Source organism: Sparus aurata, chromosome 7, assembly GCF_900880675.1.
Source record: "Sparus aurata chromosome 7, fSpaAur1.1, whole genome shotgun sequence".
Taxonomy (NCBI): domain Eukaryota; kingdom Metazoa; phylum Chordata; class Actinopteri; order Spariformes; family Sparidae; genus Sparus; species Sparus aurata.
This window is the reverse complement of record NC_044193.1, coordinates 5,554,754-5,571,090: the sequence shown is the minus strand read 5'-3', so window position 1 is coordinate 5,571,090 and position 16,337 is coordinate 5,554,754. Positions and strand designations below refer to the sequence as shown.

Here is a 16,337-nt window from a genome sequence, read left to right as displayed (position 1 = left end):
GCGATGTTTTGTTTGGAAACGCTGTGCGGATGAGTTGTGATGTTGTCTCGCACGCCTGGAGGCGATCCCTCTGCAAACGAGACTGCTGGCCAGCCTATTGGCAGCTCGTTGAGAGGATGGAGAGCTGGGTGACAGCCTATTTGAAGTGTGATGTGCCAGCGGGGTGAGGGAGGGGGGAGAGAGAGAGTGTGTGTGTGTGTGTGTGTGTGTGTGTGTGTGTGTGTGAGTGATGTAGATGAGTTCACCCAGTTTCAGCTACAGGATGTGAGAGTAAATGTTGCTGGAAAGCGCTCGTGTGCAGATGTGACCGCATCCATTTTTTTAGGGATGGAAACTGATAAGATTGTCGTTGATACCGATGCCGTTAGTCAGTGCGTTTACATGCACAGCTTAGTCGGATTACAGCCATAGTTCGACTAGGCTACCCAACCACACAACTGCAATTATCCGAGTATACGTGCCGGTGAGAAAATCGGATTATTGGGCCGGAGCATGTCATACCCCGGTACGCTAGGTGGTGCTGTACCCATTTCAATTAGTGGTAACAGAAACACCTCCGGCTGACCTCTTTACGTCACCAGCTGCCTCGGCATTCGAGAAAGATGGCGTACGAAGAGCGAGACGAAGCTACATCTTTGTACACTTCGTATATGGTGTACATGATAATTACACAAACTAAGTGCACAATGGCGCTCTTTCTTGCGGTGATTTCGGAGCAAAGATGCCGCCGCCGCCGCCGTTCGTCTACTTCCGGCTCGCGGCCCCGGGGAAAAAACTCGCACCTGCGCGGAACGCAAAATCCGATCCGATCTGATGGAGCGTATACATGCAGGAGTAATGCGACTATCAATCGAATAATCTGGGTGTTTTAATTCGACTATGAGAAATCCGATCCGGTCCGATTTCAGTCAGACTGAGGTGTTTACATGCATCCTAAAAATCCGATCATAGTCGGACTAACACAGTAATTCGGTTTTCTTGAGTGTCATGTAAACGCACTGATTGATTCTACGGTTCTAGGGCTGAAAATGTCTGCAGGAGAGCCCTCGTGCACGCCGTGATCCGACAGCGGGACGCTCCCCGAGTCCTTCTGGGTCGACGCGCCTCAGAGTCTGAAGGTATGTCAGCGTGGGCGCCCCCATGTCGAGCTTTAACGAGAAAAATGAATTAATAAACCCGGAGGCACGCGATTCTGAATTTGGAAACCAGTTCTCAACCAGAACCAGTTTGAGGGACACAAAGAAAAGAAGGACACGCAGATCGTATTCACAGGCTCGCGTTTTCCCAAAGTCGTCCAACACAATAAAGCGCTACAATGGCCGCCCGAGGCTGCATTTTCACGCCGCATAAACCCAAATACATTGTGGATTTTTTGGACTATACCCCAAATCCCTCTGTAATTGCCCTCCTTCCTCTACAAGAATTCACCTCTCTCTCTCTGCCCCCCATCCCCCTCCTCCTCCCCCTTCCTCCCCCCTCCTCCCATGCTTACCACGCGCCCCCTCCCAGCTTGTGTGAGACTGCAGTGTGTTAGAAGTTAATGGAACCTATTAAGCATTTTAATAAGCTCAGCAAGTCCCAAAGTAGGAAGTCAAATAAAGCTTTTTTTTTTTGTGTGTGTGTGTGGGGGCTGTGGTGCCGACTCCCCCCTTTAATATCTCTCCTTTTGAATGTGGGGAAGGTTGAGGGGGGAGAGAGAGAGAAGCACTTTATTCTCCTTCTCCTTCCCCTTCTTGTCCTCCTCCTCATCTGCCTCCACTTCCTCCTGTCTATTAATTGAGTTTCATTAATGAACATCAGGATTTCATTATCCCACATAGCGTTTAAGAGGGGCCTCGCATCCCCCTCATCTCTGGTCTCCTAATGGCAGCGATGGTGGAGGAGGAGGAGGAGGAGGAGGTGGCGGTGGTGGTGGTGGGGGGCCATATTAGCAGGCGGCAGAATGTCTTTCAATGAAACTAATGCCAAACACAATACTCGCTCTCTTAATAACTCTGTACTCCATTGCTCTGCATGGGCGGAAATCTCATTAGAAAAAACGCTGAGGAGAAAAATAATACAAGATTGAAAAGTCTCAAGGTGATAGAAGCAATGTTCTGTGATTCCATTAAAAGAACATTATGGAGAAGATAAAGGAAGTGGGTGAAGAGGAGAAAAAAAAAAAAAAAAACAGGGAGGGGAGGAGTTGGAAAAAGAAGCGGCGGCTGGTTATGCGAGAATGTTTCTGGCGGGGGTTCATCAAACAACCGGAGGAGTTTTTTCGAGTTATAATGGACGGGCGGAACCAGAGGGCAGCGCTGCAAAGTAATAACGGACGTGATGACTCTGTCGGGAGGGAAGGTTGGGATGAGGCAGAGCGGGAACATATTTCACTAATGTAGCAAAACACAATCCAAACACCGCGAGGTGCGGCATCGGTTCCACTTAGCGCAGCGGAGAGTGAAAAATAAAAAAGTAAAAAAAAATCAAAACGCACTGACAAAGCTTAGATATTGCTTTGGGAAAAAAAAAAAGCTTTTAGGAGAACGTATGTGTCTGTGAGCTAAAATCTTTTTCTTATCGAGACAATGAAAGTGGGGGGGGGGAAAAAAGGCAGCTGAAATCTTTAAAATACCAAAGAAACGCCTCAGAAGAGCGCGAGTGCACCCTTCAGTCAGGATCCAGGGAACTTCACTGACTGGAGATAATAAAGGTGAGATACTGCACACGCTGTAATTCTTTTTGACTGGCGCGATGGATGCCGGAAAAAGGGAATCGAGCACTTAGCGGAGCATGATGGAGAAAAAAAGAGAACGCCGGCCTCAATGTATACAAACTGCCCTCTGGCTCTGAAACACATCCAGCCCACTATTACACTCCGAGCCAATGACACCGAGCCAACGGCGGCCGCGTTTTGTTGTGCTCGCCGTTAACCATCATGTAGTTAGCTACATCCTCAAATAAAAACGCCGATGATTTGTTTTCCATCCGGCTTAATCTGCCAAGAGGCTTTTCACATGCATTCATTTTCCTTCTATACCACTTCATGCCCGCTCAGCCTCGTTCGAGAAGGGGACAGAGATTCAAATGAATGGAAACTGAACGGCATTTCGAGCGAAATGCATATTTATGAGCCTACTTGTGAGCGTGTCGGGTGCCACAAAGCCAGCGAATGTACCGATGAGACGTTGGCGGATGCCACGCGCAGGAGAGGGATGTTGTTTTAATGGCCGCTTTATTCGATCTACCCTTTGGCCCTGAAAACTAGGTGAGAGAGAGACATTCCTCATCGCTTCTTATCTAAAATCTGAAATTATTAGAACCGTATCTACCAGTTCGGACTCTATATATATTAAGCCGAGAGTGTAGAGACTGTAGACTGATATAAGTTCATCTAATATTATCACTCCCTCAATAAAAAGTACAGATAGTACATCAGCAATTAAACACTCAAATATGAGGGGAGAAAAAAAAACCCATGCTATCGGGAGATCATCTGTCTGCGCGAGAGACGGAGTGCGTGTGTGTGCGGTGAATACGGAAATATGAAAAAGTTATTCGGAAAAGCATACGGAGACGGTGAGAGGCGGGCAGAGGCGCAACGTTCATGTTAATCAGAGAAGGAGTTTACATGCAGCATCTTTGGCGCGCTGCCCACGTAGCTCTGAGACGTCTACGTGGAAAGCATTCAGAAATTAATTTGCTGAATTAATATGCTTATTAGTTGTTTTAACTGTAGTTCCCACTCGTCCTCCTCCTCCTCCTCCTGCTCTTCCTGCTCTGCCTCTTCCTCACTCTCAACCTTTCCCCCTTTTTCCCCCCCTCTTGTCCTCTCCGTTCCCTCCGTGCTGCGGCCGGCGGTGGCACGGTGCTCCATCACTGGAGCTCACCGCAGAGAACGGGGCTCAATAATTAAGGGCGCCTTGCTTTGCTGAAGCGACCGCATTGTACCGCCGCCGAGTCCCTCTGCACGCTGGACCGACTCTCTCTTATATGCACTTATATACTCACATGTACTTTAAAGCTTTGAGGCTGCACTGCAGAGCTTTCATTGTAAACCAACGTGGTTAAAAGCTCCCCTCCGTTCAAAATGCGTTCTTCTTGCCGCTCCAGTTCCTGTACGTTACGGCGTATGTGCACAGTTTGACACTTTAAAGCTGTTTTTCAACATTCATCTGATAAAAGTCGAAGGTTTTTCTGTGCTCGATGAAGTTCAGATTTTAAGACGTGGGCCTACGAGCATGATTAATGTCGTCACAAATAGTCTGGTTCTCAATCCTGGTCCAGTATTTAACCCGTGAAGTGGAAACTTGAAGCCTGAAGCCCCCCTGAAGATAACTGAACCGAATAAACATATCAAATCCATGTACAGCAATTTATGTGAGGTGTACGTTAAAACATGTCTAGAGGGGATCTTTAAGGCGTTGTCTCGTGTCAGTACTTCTTTATACAACAAGTAGTTCCAGGGAAAGCAAACCCTCCAGACCAAAACCAGAGAACAAACTTACTTTACTTACAAGCACGACGTGTAAACGATTAAAAAACTTGGGGAAAAAAAGTCTGCACGCTGTCGCTTCCTTTGCTTCAATTCATTGGCACATCCACAAGCGACGTTTGGAGCAAAAATCCTCTGCTTCAGAAATGTGAAGAGGGAGATTAAAGGAGCGACAGTGTGCAGACATTTTCATCTATATTTCATCTTCTATTGGTCCGGCACCTGATTTAAATAGTTTCAGGATCGGTTCTGTGGCTGTGATTTGTCTGTAAACTATCAGAACCACACAAAAATCATAAATCTTCCTTCATTATCATCCCAAGATCACCAGATCACGTCCACTATTCTCTCCTGTTTGAGTAACACGTGCTATAAACTACAGCACCCATGTGTTTTTTTAAAATAAGTCTTTCATTTTGATAGTAAGTACATGTTCATGAGCTGTTTTTAAAAGATTGATGTCTTCAGCGAGAACATCTGGGTTTGGGACTGACTGCCGGTGACGACCACTCTGGGGAGGTTGGAAAATAGCTCACTCTGTGGTCACTCTGGTCTTTTCACAGCTTTCACTGACAATATCCAGCCTCATCCTTTAAAAGGAAAACAAGCATTTGGATCCATCGTGCACATTAAACTTTAATTAGTGCAGATCAGCGAGGGAACATGAGGTTAACACGCTGAGATGCAATGACAGATGGAACTATTTCTGTGTCTTGGTCTGCGATGCCCGGGTGATCGCGGTCCTCTCTAAGAAAAAAAAAAGGTCGAGCACGCTAGCACGCGAAAAAACATTCACCCTCTGGAGAGAATTCGATGACAGCCGAGCAGAAAAGCGAGAGAAGCGGAGCTCTTCGCCGCGACTCCAACACGTCTTGGGATGCACTTTAAACCCGCTGTAATATAAATGAGAACAGGAAGAGGGTTGGGTGACCTGGAGGTGCTTCCTGTATGTTGGCCTCCTCTTGTATCCATGTACACTTGGCGCGGGGACGGTAAGCTCACCAATAATTCATAGAGAACAGCGTTCGGAGTGACCCCTGCTTCTACTAACCCACTGAAAGCACGCTGGATTTCAATAAAGCAGCTTCGTTCGCCGCAGCAGTGCTTTAGGATAGTGTATACCGCACAAACGGATATAAAGAGACACATTTGGACACCATAAACCAGCACAAGGATCTGTTTACATGCTGCTAATCCATTAATACCAGAAGACAGAGGGACGCCTTAACCGACGTAGCCAGCTTTTCACCATCCTATTATATATGATAATGGACCGAAGAGAGCCAAATGAATTGCAGACGACTGCACATAAAGACGGTAACAAAGCGCAGGCCGGCAGCCTCTCTCTGCACGCCGCACAAACACAATTACTGCTGAGAGACGTGCTCGATTTGAAGACCATCACAGACGCGTACGTATGCGCGTCTGTGGATGTCTGCATGTGCGAGTAAGCCGGCCGGCTTGACTGTCGGCTTTTCTCCAAATAGGCGATGAGGAAGACAACAACAGTAAAGAGCCGTGTCAAATCGATAATCCCTTAAATTCCTCAGAAAAGAAGAAAAAAAAACGGGGAGTGAAATGTAAAAACTATAGGACATTTAGCCCGGCGGGGCTGCGGCGGCAGGACCTGAGGATTACGTACCGCCGCGCTCCTCATAGGAGAGGATAATGAAAACTTGAGAGGTGACGCGGGGGTGGAGCTGTCGTGTGGAATAACAGCTTAATCCAGGTCCGTTTGACGCTCTGTCACTTTAGTCCACTCCTCCGTCTTTCAGCCTCGTTCTCTGTTTGCTTCTACGTGAGGTCTTTTCTCCCCAGGCGGTTATTTCCTCTGACAAATAATGTGGGTTCAATAAAGATAAAGTGGTGCAAAGGTTTGATTGCTTATTCGCCCATTTATACGATCTAACGACAAGGTCCGAATATGGGGATTAATCAGGTTCAGTTGGGAGTCAGTGGGCACATCGTCGTTTCCTTCACTTGCGTCTTTTCTCGAAGTTTCCCTTCCGCTCAGGATGCGTCAAGATATACGCAAGGAAAGCACGCAGGAGAGAGAGGGGACGACGAAATGTGTTTTAACAGTAATGAGACGTTCTTTTCTCCGAGGCGTCCGACGTTCAAATGTGCCGGAGACGGCGGCAGAGTATTTAATCGTCGCAGAGTTCAGCTGAGAGTCTTTTCTGCCGCTGCTCTCGCTCGTGTCACTCATGTGTCACTCAGCGGCTCCTCAGAGATCCCTCCTCACTCCTCGGAGCAGAAATAAAGAGCTCTGGGACGGTCTAAAGGATAATGAATCAGAACAACTTCTGGTTCAAGCGTGGATCAAGGGAAGGATCACATATCACCGGGGGATTCGAGATGTACCCGGTGTCTTTCACAGGTGAACAGGAGGAAGACAACCTGCATAACCTCCCGAGCCACGAGCAAGAAAAGTTCTAGTTTGCAAGTTTGCCAGGCTGGTTTCATGCCAGGATTGATGCTGGCAGTTAACATTTCTGCAAACCACTGATACGTTCCCATTCGTGCGTGCCAAACGCACCATATTGGCATTCCTACAACTCATGGTACCGTTACAGGTTTATGACCTGACTTTTATATATCGAGGGGGTGGAGGAGTTACAGGTGAGGAGGCTGCCGAGCCAGTGAAGCAGTTTGAAAACTGTATTTTTCAGCATTTGGAGGCGTGACAAAAGTGGATACTTTTAATACAACTTCATGTTTGTGGTGACAAAACGGGACCTTTGGACATCTGCGTGGCGTCTTTGCGGTGGTCAAACAAGTATTTTAAGCCAAAACGTGATCTTTTCCTAACCCTAACCACGAGGATGGCCTCAACCTGACCAGATCATAGGCACCTAAAGAAGTTGCAACATAAATTTGCACTTATTCTCCCAATTGGGTTGCCCAACGACCCTTCAAAGGAAAAGCCTGTATAGCTAATGGATGGCTAAGGGAATATTAAGGAAACACATAAGAACCGAGGTTCACTAGCCCCTTTTAGATAGAAAAGGTGGCACATTTGCAGCAAGGTAAAGGCTGCAATGTGCCGCCCTGTCTTTCTAAAAAGGAGGTGTAATATTCCTTCTTTTCCAAAAAGCAGCCACTTGGCCACCACTGGGGTAGGCGTAAACATGTGGCGTGACGTGAAGCACGAAGCTGGGCGTAAACAGTGAAGCAGGTCAAATTTGTCTTCAAAATAAAAGCTTTACATTACACCCCATTGGAGTTTAGAACTGGGTTCTTAGTGGGGGGGCTTTTAATTTGAAAGCAGCGTCCGTTTGTAGATTGCCGCTACAACAACAAGCAGACAACGAAGACAGCTAGAGGAACCGAGGAGACGCTAGCATCTCCTGGATCTCAGCGGCTGTCCAGTTGCTCATCTTGACGTCCGCGGATGAAGTGATGGACTGACTGCTGTGATCAGCTGTTTCCTGGTTTTAAAACTTCCCAGCTGTGGGTCGCACAACAGGGCATGTCATCGACACCTCCGCCCATCTTACGCTTGGACGGCTTGGATTTGGATAGCAATAGAGGGGGAAATAAGCGTACCCTCCGAGGCGTCGAATTGGCGGACCAAAACAGACCCCCAATATACGGCCTTCTGTCTAAATCTGCGAACCTAGCCGCAGAAAGGACGGCCAAATTGGCAGCTTGCTGCCCAGTATAAAAACTGCTACTGTTTCTGCTTATCCTTTTCAAATTGTGCTCAGAAAGCCTCTTCAGAAAAAGTACACACTCTTGTATCTGTTGACCTCAGTACTGTCAGTCCTTTAACCTTTGTTAATACCTATAGAGCCTCCAAAAGCATCTGAGGACACTCAGACAAGGACTTTAGCGGGTGTTTAAAGTTTCAGCACATCACCTCAACTCCCCTGGAAAACAATGTATGCTGAGAGACACAGAGAGGGAAAAAAAAAGAAGTTAAAATGAACCCGCTTCTGAATGTTTTATAGGGAGCCGGAGCATGGAGGATAAGCGAGACTGACATCGGCATCGAGGGCGACCGGGGGAGAGACGCAGCGCGGGAGAGAATACGGAATTATGCATAGAATCCGGAGGTTTGTCGTGATGTTCGGAGCGCGTGGCGTTTTACGACAGCGTGCCGTAGACGTACTGTAGCGCTCGTTGCAAGCCTTATTCTGCGAGGCGTCGCAGGGGGAAAAGCAAGATGCATCCACCCACAAAGAGGAGAGGAGGAGAAACATACAGCCCTGAGATCAATCCTCATTCATCTGTCTATACGTATCAACATCCTCCTACAGCTGTGCGCTTCTTTACAAGCTTCTTAAATGAGGACTGTGTGTTTTCAGCGTTACTCTCCTCTGGGCACAGATCATACGAGCGGATCGACAATAATAGTACAGCATCCTTCTGACTGAAATCAATCTAATCAAACAAGTGAAACCACAGATCACACAGTGTCGCTGAGGATTAAGGGATTTACTTTAATATGATCGTGTATAATTTGTTTATATTACTTCATGTTAATTCATGTGTCTTTGTTCTTTTTAATCAGTCAAAAAAAAGGAACGTCAATCTCACTAGTTAAGAAGTTTTTCTTCGTTTGCTATAAAGACCACTGAGGATAAACTTTGCTGTAAATCAAGTTTAATTAATACATTTAAAAAATGACTTACACTACATTTTTTAGCCACATCTGCCTCGCCGTGTGCTGTGTTTTACCTGCGCAGCAGCAGCTTGGGGTGGTTCTTGCTCTCCAGGTTGCGGTCGATGAGGTCCGACAGCAGGTGTTTGAGGACGTCGGTGGCGTACTCCAGTCGCCCTTGCAGCGCCGTCATGATAAGTGAGGCCACGTTGCCGCGGTCCCTCATGGAGAACGAGCGCTGCATTTCCAGCGTGCGGATGAAGGTGAGCAGGAACACCTTGTTGTTGATGAGCTGGCCAAACAGCTTCAGGGCCTTCTCCACGTTCTGCTGGCCGTTCCCCGACACCTGGGCAGAGGAGGACGGGAGATTAATGCGTGTGAGAGCAAAAAGGTTTCCAGCAATACTTTGAATAAGAAATGTTCGGTCATAAAGCTAAATGCTAATTTGCTGGGTGTTTCTGTGTTTGAGGTGCTGTGCCCCCCTTTGGTGCATTGCAGGTGTTTCTTACATCTGTGTACCACACCTTTATGTCCCATTTAGTATTTTCTTTTCTTAAACCTGCCAAGTCAGATGAACCTTCCACGCTGAGGTAAATAACAATGAGCCGAACGAGTTTCAAATAGGATTGTTGTTCCTCAACTTTGCATTCTGACCTTGTCTCGCACAAAATAAAGATTTTTTTCCAAAGGCAACAAAAGCCTCACTCACGTTACACTCCTGGCAGACACAAGTTTCCACTCATGGTGAGTAACTGAGAAGATCTTAATCAATTATTGACCCGGGTCAGCCGAGTTAGCCGCCATTTCACTTTCAAGGCAAATGTCAAAGAGCTTGCCGGGGTAAGACGATTCCAAAGTGACAAAACTGTCTCTCTTTGCATTTGTTTGCTGTTTTCTTCCCAAAAGTTTGGGCTCATTTGATGGAAAAAACCTGTCACACAAACTGTCAAGCTTTATCGCAGCTCACTGGACATCCTCGCCGTCGCACGAGGTCGAGCCTGATCGAACTACCGCCTCTCCGCCCGCCCACCCCACATCACACACAATCAACAAATAAATTGGTTGACCTCTATCATCCCGAATCTCTTTACCCCTAATAGTTTCAATCCTCCGGACCCAACTCTGGGGTGTTCCAGATAAAATAAACTCATTCCCCGGCGCCACTCCGGCCCTATAAAAAAGAGCGAAAAAGTGTTAACCAGCCAGTTTCCCCCCCAGTGGAGGAACCCACGGTCCTGCCTGAGGATTGGGAATTACTCAGTTCATTACCCCTCGCACTGCAGCCACTGGTGGATGAAATAGCCGTGTGCTTGGACCCTGTTTTCCATGAGGGAGCTCGCATGTGCGGCGTATATACACAGGTACGTGCGTGTGTGTGTGTTGCTCACCATGATTGGCTGTATGTGTGTGTGTGTGTGCGAGACCAAAGGGGTAGAAAGGATAAGTAGCACGCTGGTTTCCTTCCCCCCTCGAGCACTTTGCTGCTTGTGGTGGTTGCCCTGCAGGGAGAGCGGTGAGGGCGGACGCACTCTCCCCCTCCATCTCTCTTTTCACCTCGGTTTGACTTCCTCTCGTCTTTTCTTACTACATTCACTGCACACGCGACATCTTCCTCCCAGTCTCTCTCTCTCTCTCTCTTTCTTTCTCGTGTCTTTGCTCTCTCGTTACCTCCAGTTCTCTGAGGACAGGATGGTCCTCTATGCCAGGGAAGAGGACCCTCATGGCGTACGTCCGGTAGTCCAGGTGCGGGATGCCGGCCCTGTCCAGGTCGCTGGTCAGCTCGTTGATGTCCGTCTGCAGCTCAGCGAAGGCTGGAAGAGAGGGAGGACGAAATAAATGAGAGACCGGTTGGAGGGAATACTTGCAAGACACGCAAGCGTAAAAAGTAAAAACAGCTCTTTAATCCACAGGGAGCAAATACGTGAATCTGTCTCATCTTCATGGTGTTTACTACCGTTATGATGAAGCTGACAGTTAAAGCCCAGGATAGTCTTCATGTCAGAAACTCGATATTTCAAATCTCTCCCTTAAAAAACACAGACGCGCTCCGTCTCACACACACACACACACACCCCTCCCCTTTCCTTACTCATTTTTATCTACCAGGCAGTAAATTGGCTGTAGCTAAGGCCCCAAAGAGTGTGTGTCATCTCAGTGTGAGGCTGCAGGTGAGCACTGGTTAATTGGCTCCATCCTGACCGACTCCTGTTCAGGCCCACGGCTCTGTCGAACTGCTTCGCCGCCCTTGGGGAAGGCTCCCCCCCCCCCGTCTGCAGCCTATCACAGGAGCAGCAGCGGTCCCCTAACACCCTCCTCAAAACTCCACCGTCTCCAACTAGGCTGAGCTCCTCACCTCCTGGCCTACTCCCCCCCTCGCCACTCCTGGGTTTACACACCAACACATGGGCTCACGGGCGCCCATGGAGTATATACACTCATAAGGATGAACCCAGGTACCCAACTAAATCCACCCCGCGGGGCAGCGCACTCCTGGCCACTGCTAATGGTTAAAACATTAATCTTCTCCTTTCCCAAGGCTGCCTGTGTGTGACTGATTCCCCCCCTGTTTGCCGCTCTGTCTATCTGCCTGCCTGTCTGTCCGACTATCCGTCTTTCTGTCGGTTGACCACTCTGGAAGTTTGCTGCATAACAACACCGGGAGAGGTGATCAGGGTTGGCTGGAGGGGGTAAATAATAAGGGTCCACTCTCGGCTGATGAAATCCCCCGAACGCTGTCAAAAACCGTCTCAGTGATCGGCTCGCGCGGCTCACGATGACGACATCAGGGGCCAATCAGCAGTTTTTATTTTAAGCAGTCAGATAAGACCAGAAGGGGCAGCAGGCGTGGATACCCAACGCTAACTTTTATTGCCCAGTTCTGTGTGAATGTGTGTAACCAAAGATCCATGTATGTATTTATGACTAACTCGTGACACGGTATTCATCTAAAAGCATTCATATATAACTCAATGTTGGAACATAGAGCGCTCTTGTAGAGCTGCTGTAGCTGGAGGTCAGCCCGAGGTTATCTGCGGTCATCCCAATGGACGGAAGGTCAAAGGTCAAACGGACTATGGCGCCCCGTCTCGTAACCTAGAGCCACAGGGGAGGAGTGTGTTTCAAAACAGCTTGTGGTCACGCGGCGTTCGTTGCTTGCCTTTTCTGCCGGGAACACTCACACACACACACACACACACACATTGACGCACACATTGCATCAAAGATAAACGTGGCGTTACCCCCCTCTAGTTAGAGACTAGAATAAGAAATGCACTAAGCGTTACGTGTCTCTCGCTGGGAGGAGGTCGAGGTTGCGCTAATGAGAAACTCTGTATTCATGTGTCAGTCTGTGCGCGACTGTGTACCCAGCATGCAAACCAGGAGGCGGTAAGAGCTGCGGAGACCTGCGACGCGACGCGACGGGTCACAGTCGGGGTTAACTGACTTAATCTGCGTGTTGTGACATGTAACCAGGATGACTCAGTGACCCAGATTTGAAGATATTTTCGCTGCACTATTTAACACACACGCGCAGATTTACTTACTGTACTATTTGCACACTCATGCCCGCTGTGTGATTACAGTCGGCACAATTGAAACGCTTTCAACAGCCCCATTCAGCCTCATGAGTGATGGAGCAGCCTCTAGAATTACGGGCTGCAAGTGGAATATTCCCGGCGAAGTAGACCCGTAATCACCCCGCAATTTTGAAGCCTAACAACAGGCTCCTCCACGCCGCTGGCCGCGCGATTCTACCAACCAACCTTCTTTGCACTCGAGGGCGACCCGTGACTCCAGGTTGTCCATTTGCATCTGCAGGCGCTTCAGTGTGAGGTCGTTCTCCCGCGACTTTCGCTTGTAGGCGATGAGGACGAGGATGACGATGATGAGGAGGAGCCCTCCGCCGGCCGCGATGCTGACGATGGCCGGGAGGGTCAGCAGGCTGTCGGACATGATGTGGACGGCGCCGGGGGAGACGTGGAGGCCGCCCACCTGAACCTGTGGAGAGAGACACGAACACGCGTGATCACAAGGAATCTTAAATCAGCGCAGTTATAGAGGATCCTCATCACTAAAACATGAAAAGGAGAACGCATAATTTGCGAGAGCTTCAACAGAATCCAATCACCCGTCTTGAGATCTACATCACCCGAGATCTATATCACTCGAGATCTATATCACTCGAGATCTATATCACCCGAGATCTATATCACACGATTGGTGGCGATGCATAAGCCGGGCCTCAGAATCCTGCCAAAACACTGCTAAATATTGCCTGCTGAAACTGATACTGAGTGCAAACACACGCGGCCACCTATGCGCTCACGTTTAGAGGGAAGCGGTCCGGGGGCTTGCACTCAATAAGCGAGCAGACAACTAAAAATAATTGCAGTGGATTCTGGCAGAACCTTTTTGACAGCGAGAGCACCCTCATGCTGCTCTCCCTTCCGACCCGCTTCCTTCAGCAGAATGAACAATGATGAGAGCACGAATAATGGAGTTCACCGGGCCAACTATTATGAAGATGAAACCACAAAACGCAGTGGACGGATTGGAAACAAGAGTGGGGAGAGGAAAGTACGGAGGATGGACACCAAGCAAACACAGACACGTTACCCGGCACTGACCATGACTTTGTATTGTCCGGTGAGGTTGGGCGGCTCGCACAGCAGCTGGCTCTCCGACACGGTGACGGAGCAGGGAGTCTCTCCGATCAGCACGGTGTAGTTAAGCTTCACCCCTCCTGACGCCGGGGGAACGAGGTTTCTGCCCTGTGGGCGCGTGGAGACGGACAGCAGGGTGCGAAATTAGGGGGGGAAAAAACTCGGGACACACAAACACACAGCTCAACGAAGATCAGACAATTTTTTTTTTAGCCACAAAGCCAGCGTGTCTCCTTAGTCAACTGTAAATTACATCCACAGGTTTGGGCACAGCTGCGGCCAAATGTGACTCCATACTGAGATCAAACGAGGACGATGCACTTCACAGTGGCGCTAAGTGGGAACAGCTGGCAATCAGGACAAGGAAATGAAATATATTCTTCAATGCAGGATTGAGAGAATATAAATTACGTATTTTTTTTGGGTGATCTGGATCAAGACAAAGAAGCTGCTAAAAAGAAAATTAATACTTGTTTCTATATATTTTCATTATGCATTTATAAGGGGCTGGTTCATCGAGAACAGTAACGATGCCACACATTCTCCAGTTGGAACAGTTGACACAAACAAAGTGGTTCTTTGGAGGAATTGGTGGCAATTTACATCAATTATTGTAGCTCAATTTTGCTTTCTCCCTCTTTTCCTCGCTTTCATATCGGCTCTTGTGCATGTAAAAGGTCACGAAAGGTCAAAATATGCAACGACAGAAGCTTCTCTTCCACAAAAAAACACTGCTGAAGTTGCTGAAGCGCCTCATCAGTAGTCTCATCTTTAGTTCTCTGACTTCTTCACACATATCCTTGATTTCTTACCTCGCAGGTAGTTTGGCGTGTAAGAAATAATCGAGTGAAGCTGCTCTCTTGTTGTTAGCAGTGACCAATCAGAGCAAATGGGATATTTCAGGGGGAGGAGAGCTAAAACAGAGAGTAGCGACTAGAAAGAACATGATTAACCTGATGAAAATGAGAATATTAAGTCTCCTTTAATCACTTTTTTATAGGCCATATGTGAGCGGATTGTAGTGTGAGTAAAAGGAGATCTTCTTTATCTCTTCCTGTTTGTTTGAGCCCTTTAATGTTGTTGGACTGCGGCTTTCTTTGGAGAAAAACTCTGGTCGCTGGAGCGCCAGGTGAACCTCAAACCGTGAAAAACAAGATGGAAATATTTAATTTCTGTTTGTTTCTTGTTTTAACGTGAGGAGGGTCACATCAGATCTCTGTGGAGCGATGAGCAGACTATTTACATTTTTTAAAAGCAGCTTTTTTTTGTCTCTCCAGCAGAGCAGAAACAGCTGATCAATCCTGTGAGTTCGCTACGCCAGAACTTATTCGTTCATCATATACATACAGCTAAGGTAAATGTCATTTAGATTTCTATGTCCGATCCGTCTTTCCCGTACCTTGAGGATGATGGGTGATCCTGGCTTCTGCTCCAGGACCCCGGAGGTGCTGAGGGGCTCGAAGTACGGGTTTGGGTAGTAGAGGAGGTTGGTGTTGTTGTAGACCAGCAGCGCCTGGACGTTGTTGAAGATGAAGCCGAACTCGTCGGCGTGCTTCACCGTGTCCAAGCCCGGGTGGTACTCCGCCATCAGGGAGGGAGCGAAGCAGCTCATGCTCGTGGTGTTCAGCACTTTACACACCTGGGGAGAACAAACACAGGCAGAGGATTAAAACAAAAAAAAAAAAAAAAAAAACGTGTCGGGAGAGAAAATCCCACTTTTGGAGACGCTACTGGGGACGCGCTGCACTCTGCGCTCGTGCGCAGCCGGAGCGCCCCCGAAAAAATGAAACGAGTTGTGTGATTCAGTCATCCAGGATAAACACAGACAGTTCAGCGCAGCTCAGCTGTTTGCTTTTCTCTTTTCCCTGTCTCCGAAAAAATAAAAACACAGCTCGACACCAAAGTTTTTTTCCCCCGCTGTAAAGCCCTCCGTTTGTTCTAACCTACAGTGTGATCTAAAGTGAAACACACCCGTATCAACATGAACCCTGCAGGAGGCTGTGCAGTCTAATAATTGGCATATAAAATCCTCATTCTTCTCAGCGAGAAAAGGATTTATCGCGTGTCATTAAATCCATCTCTATTGGAGAGGAAGCCTCCATAAAATCGAAAATAAATTGCTGCGACTGCTTCCCCCCCCATCCCCCCCACCCCCGAAAAAACACTGGAGGACAACAACCACAAAAGGATGGAGGCAACGCTCCTCTATCTCCTCAGGTGGAAGGCTGAGCTATGGCTCTTTTATTACTTCTCTCCAGTTTTCCCAGATGAGAGACCTGTCTTCCATCCATCCTCCCCGGCTCAGCTCTGGAGGGAGCGCGAGAGAGGATTGATTGCTGCACAGCACTCTGCTCGGAGAGGTTTTTATCTCCGCTCACTCCCTCCCAGCTCGCTCTCTGGGGAAGAAACTTAATTAGAGGTAAATATCATCAAAGCTGGTGAACGCTGGCGACCACCACGCCTCCTACCTGTTGTCTGCTTTTCTGGGGGAGCAAGCCGGGGGAGATCGATGCAAACTCATTCTGCGGAGGCTACACCAGTTGTGTTTTTGCCAGCATGGTGCAAGGTGAGTTGCGGGAGTGTGACTGCAGAG

General features: G+C 48.2%; 1 protein-coding gene across 4 annotated transcripts in view; it reads right to left on the bottom strand.

The window, feature by feature from the left end:
• Window positions 1–16,337, bottom strand: part of plxna2 (plexin A2) — a 195,453-nt gene that overhangs the window by 27,992 nt on the left and 151,124 nt on the right. For all 4 annotated transcript variants that reach the window (XM_030421748.1, XM_030421750.1, XM_030421749.1 and 1 more), the window contains exons 18-22: window positions 15,144–15,383; window positions 13,709–13,852; window positions 12,845–13,079; window positions 10,749–10,891; window positions 9,158–9,426 (exon numbers count right to left, since the gene is read on the bottom strand). In XM_030421748.1, coding sequence (XP_030277608.1) covers window positions 9,158–9,426; window positions 10,749–10,891; window positions 12,845–13,079; window positions 13,709–13,852; window positions 15,144–15,383 — 1,031 coding nt within the window. The remainder of the gene's footprint in view (window positions 1–9,157; window positions 9,427–10,748; window positions 10,892–12,844; window positions 13,080–13,708; window positions 13,853–15,143; window positions 15,384–16,337) is intronic.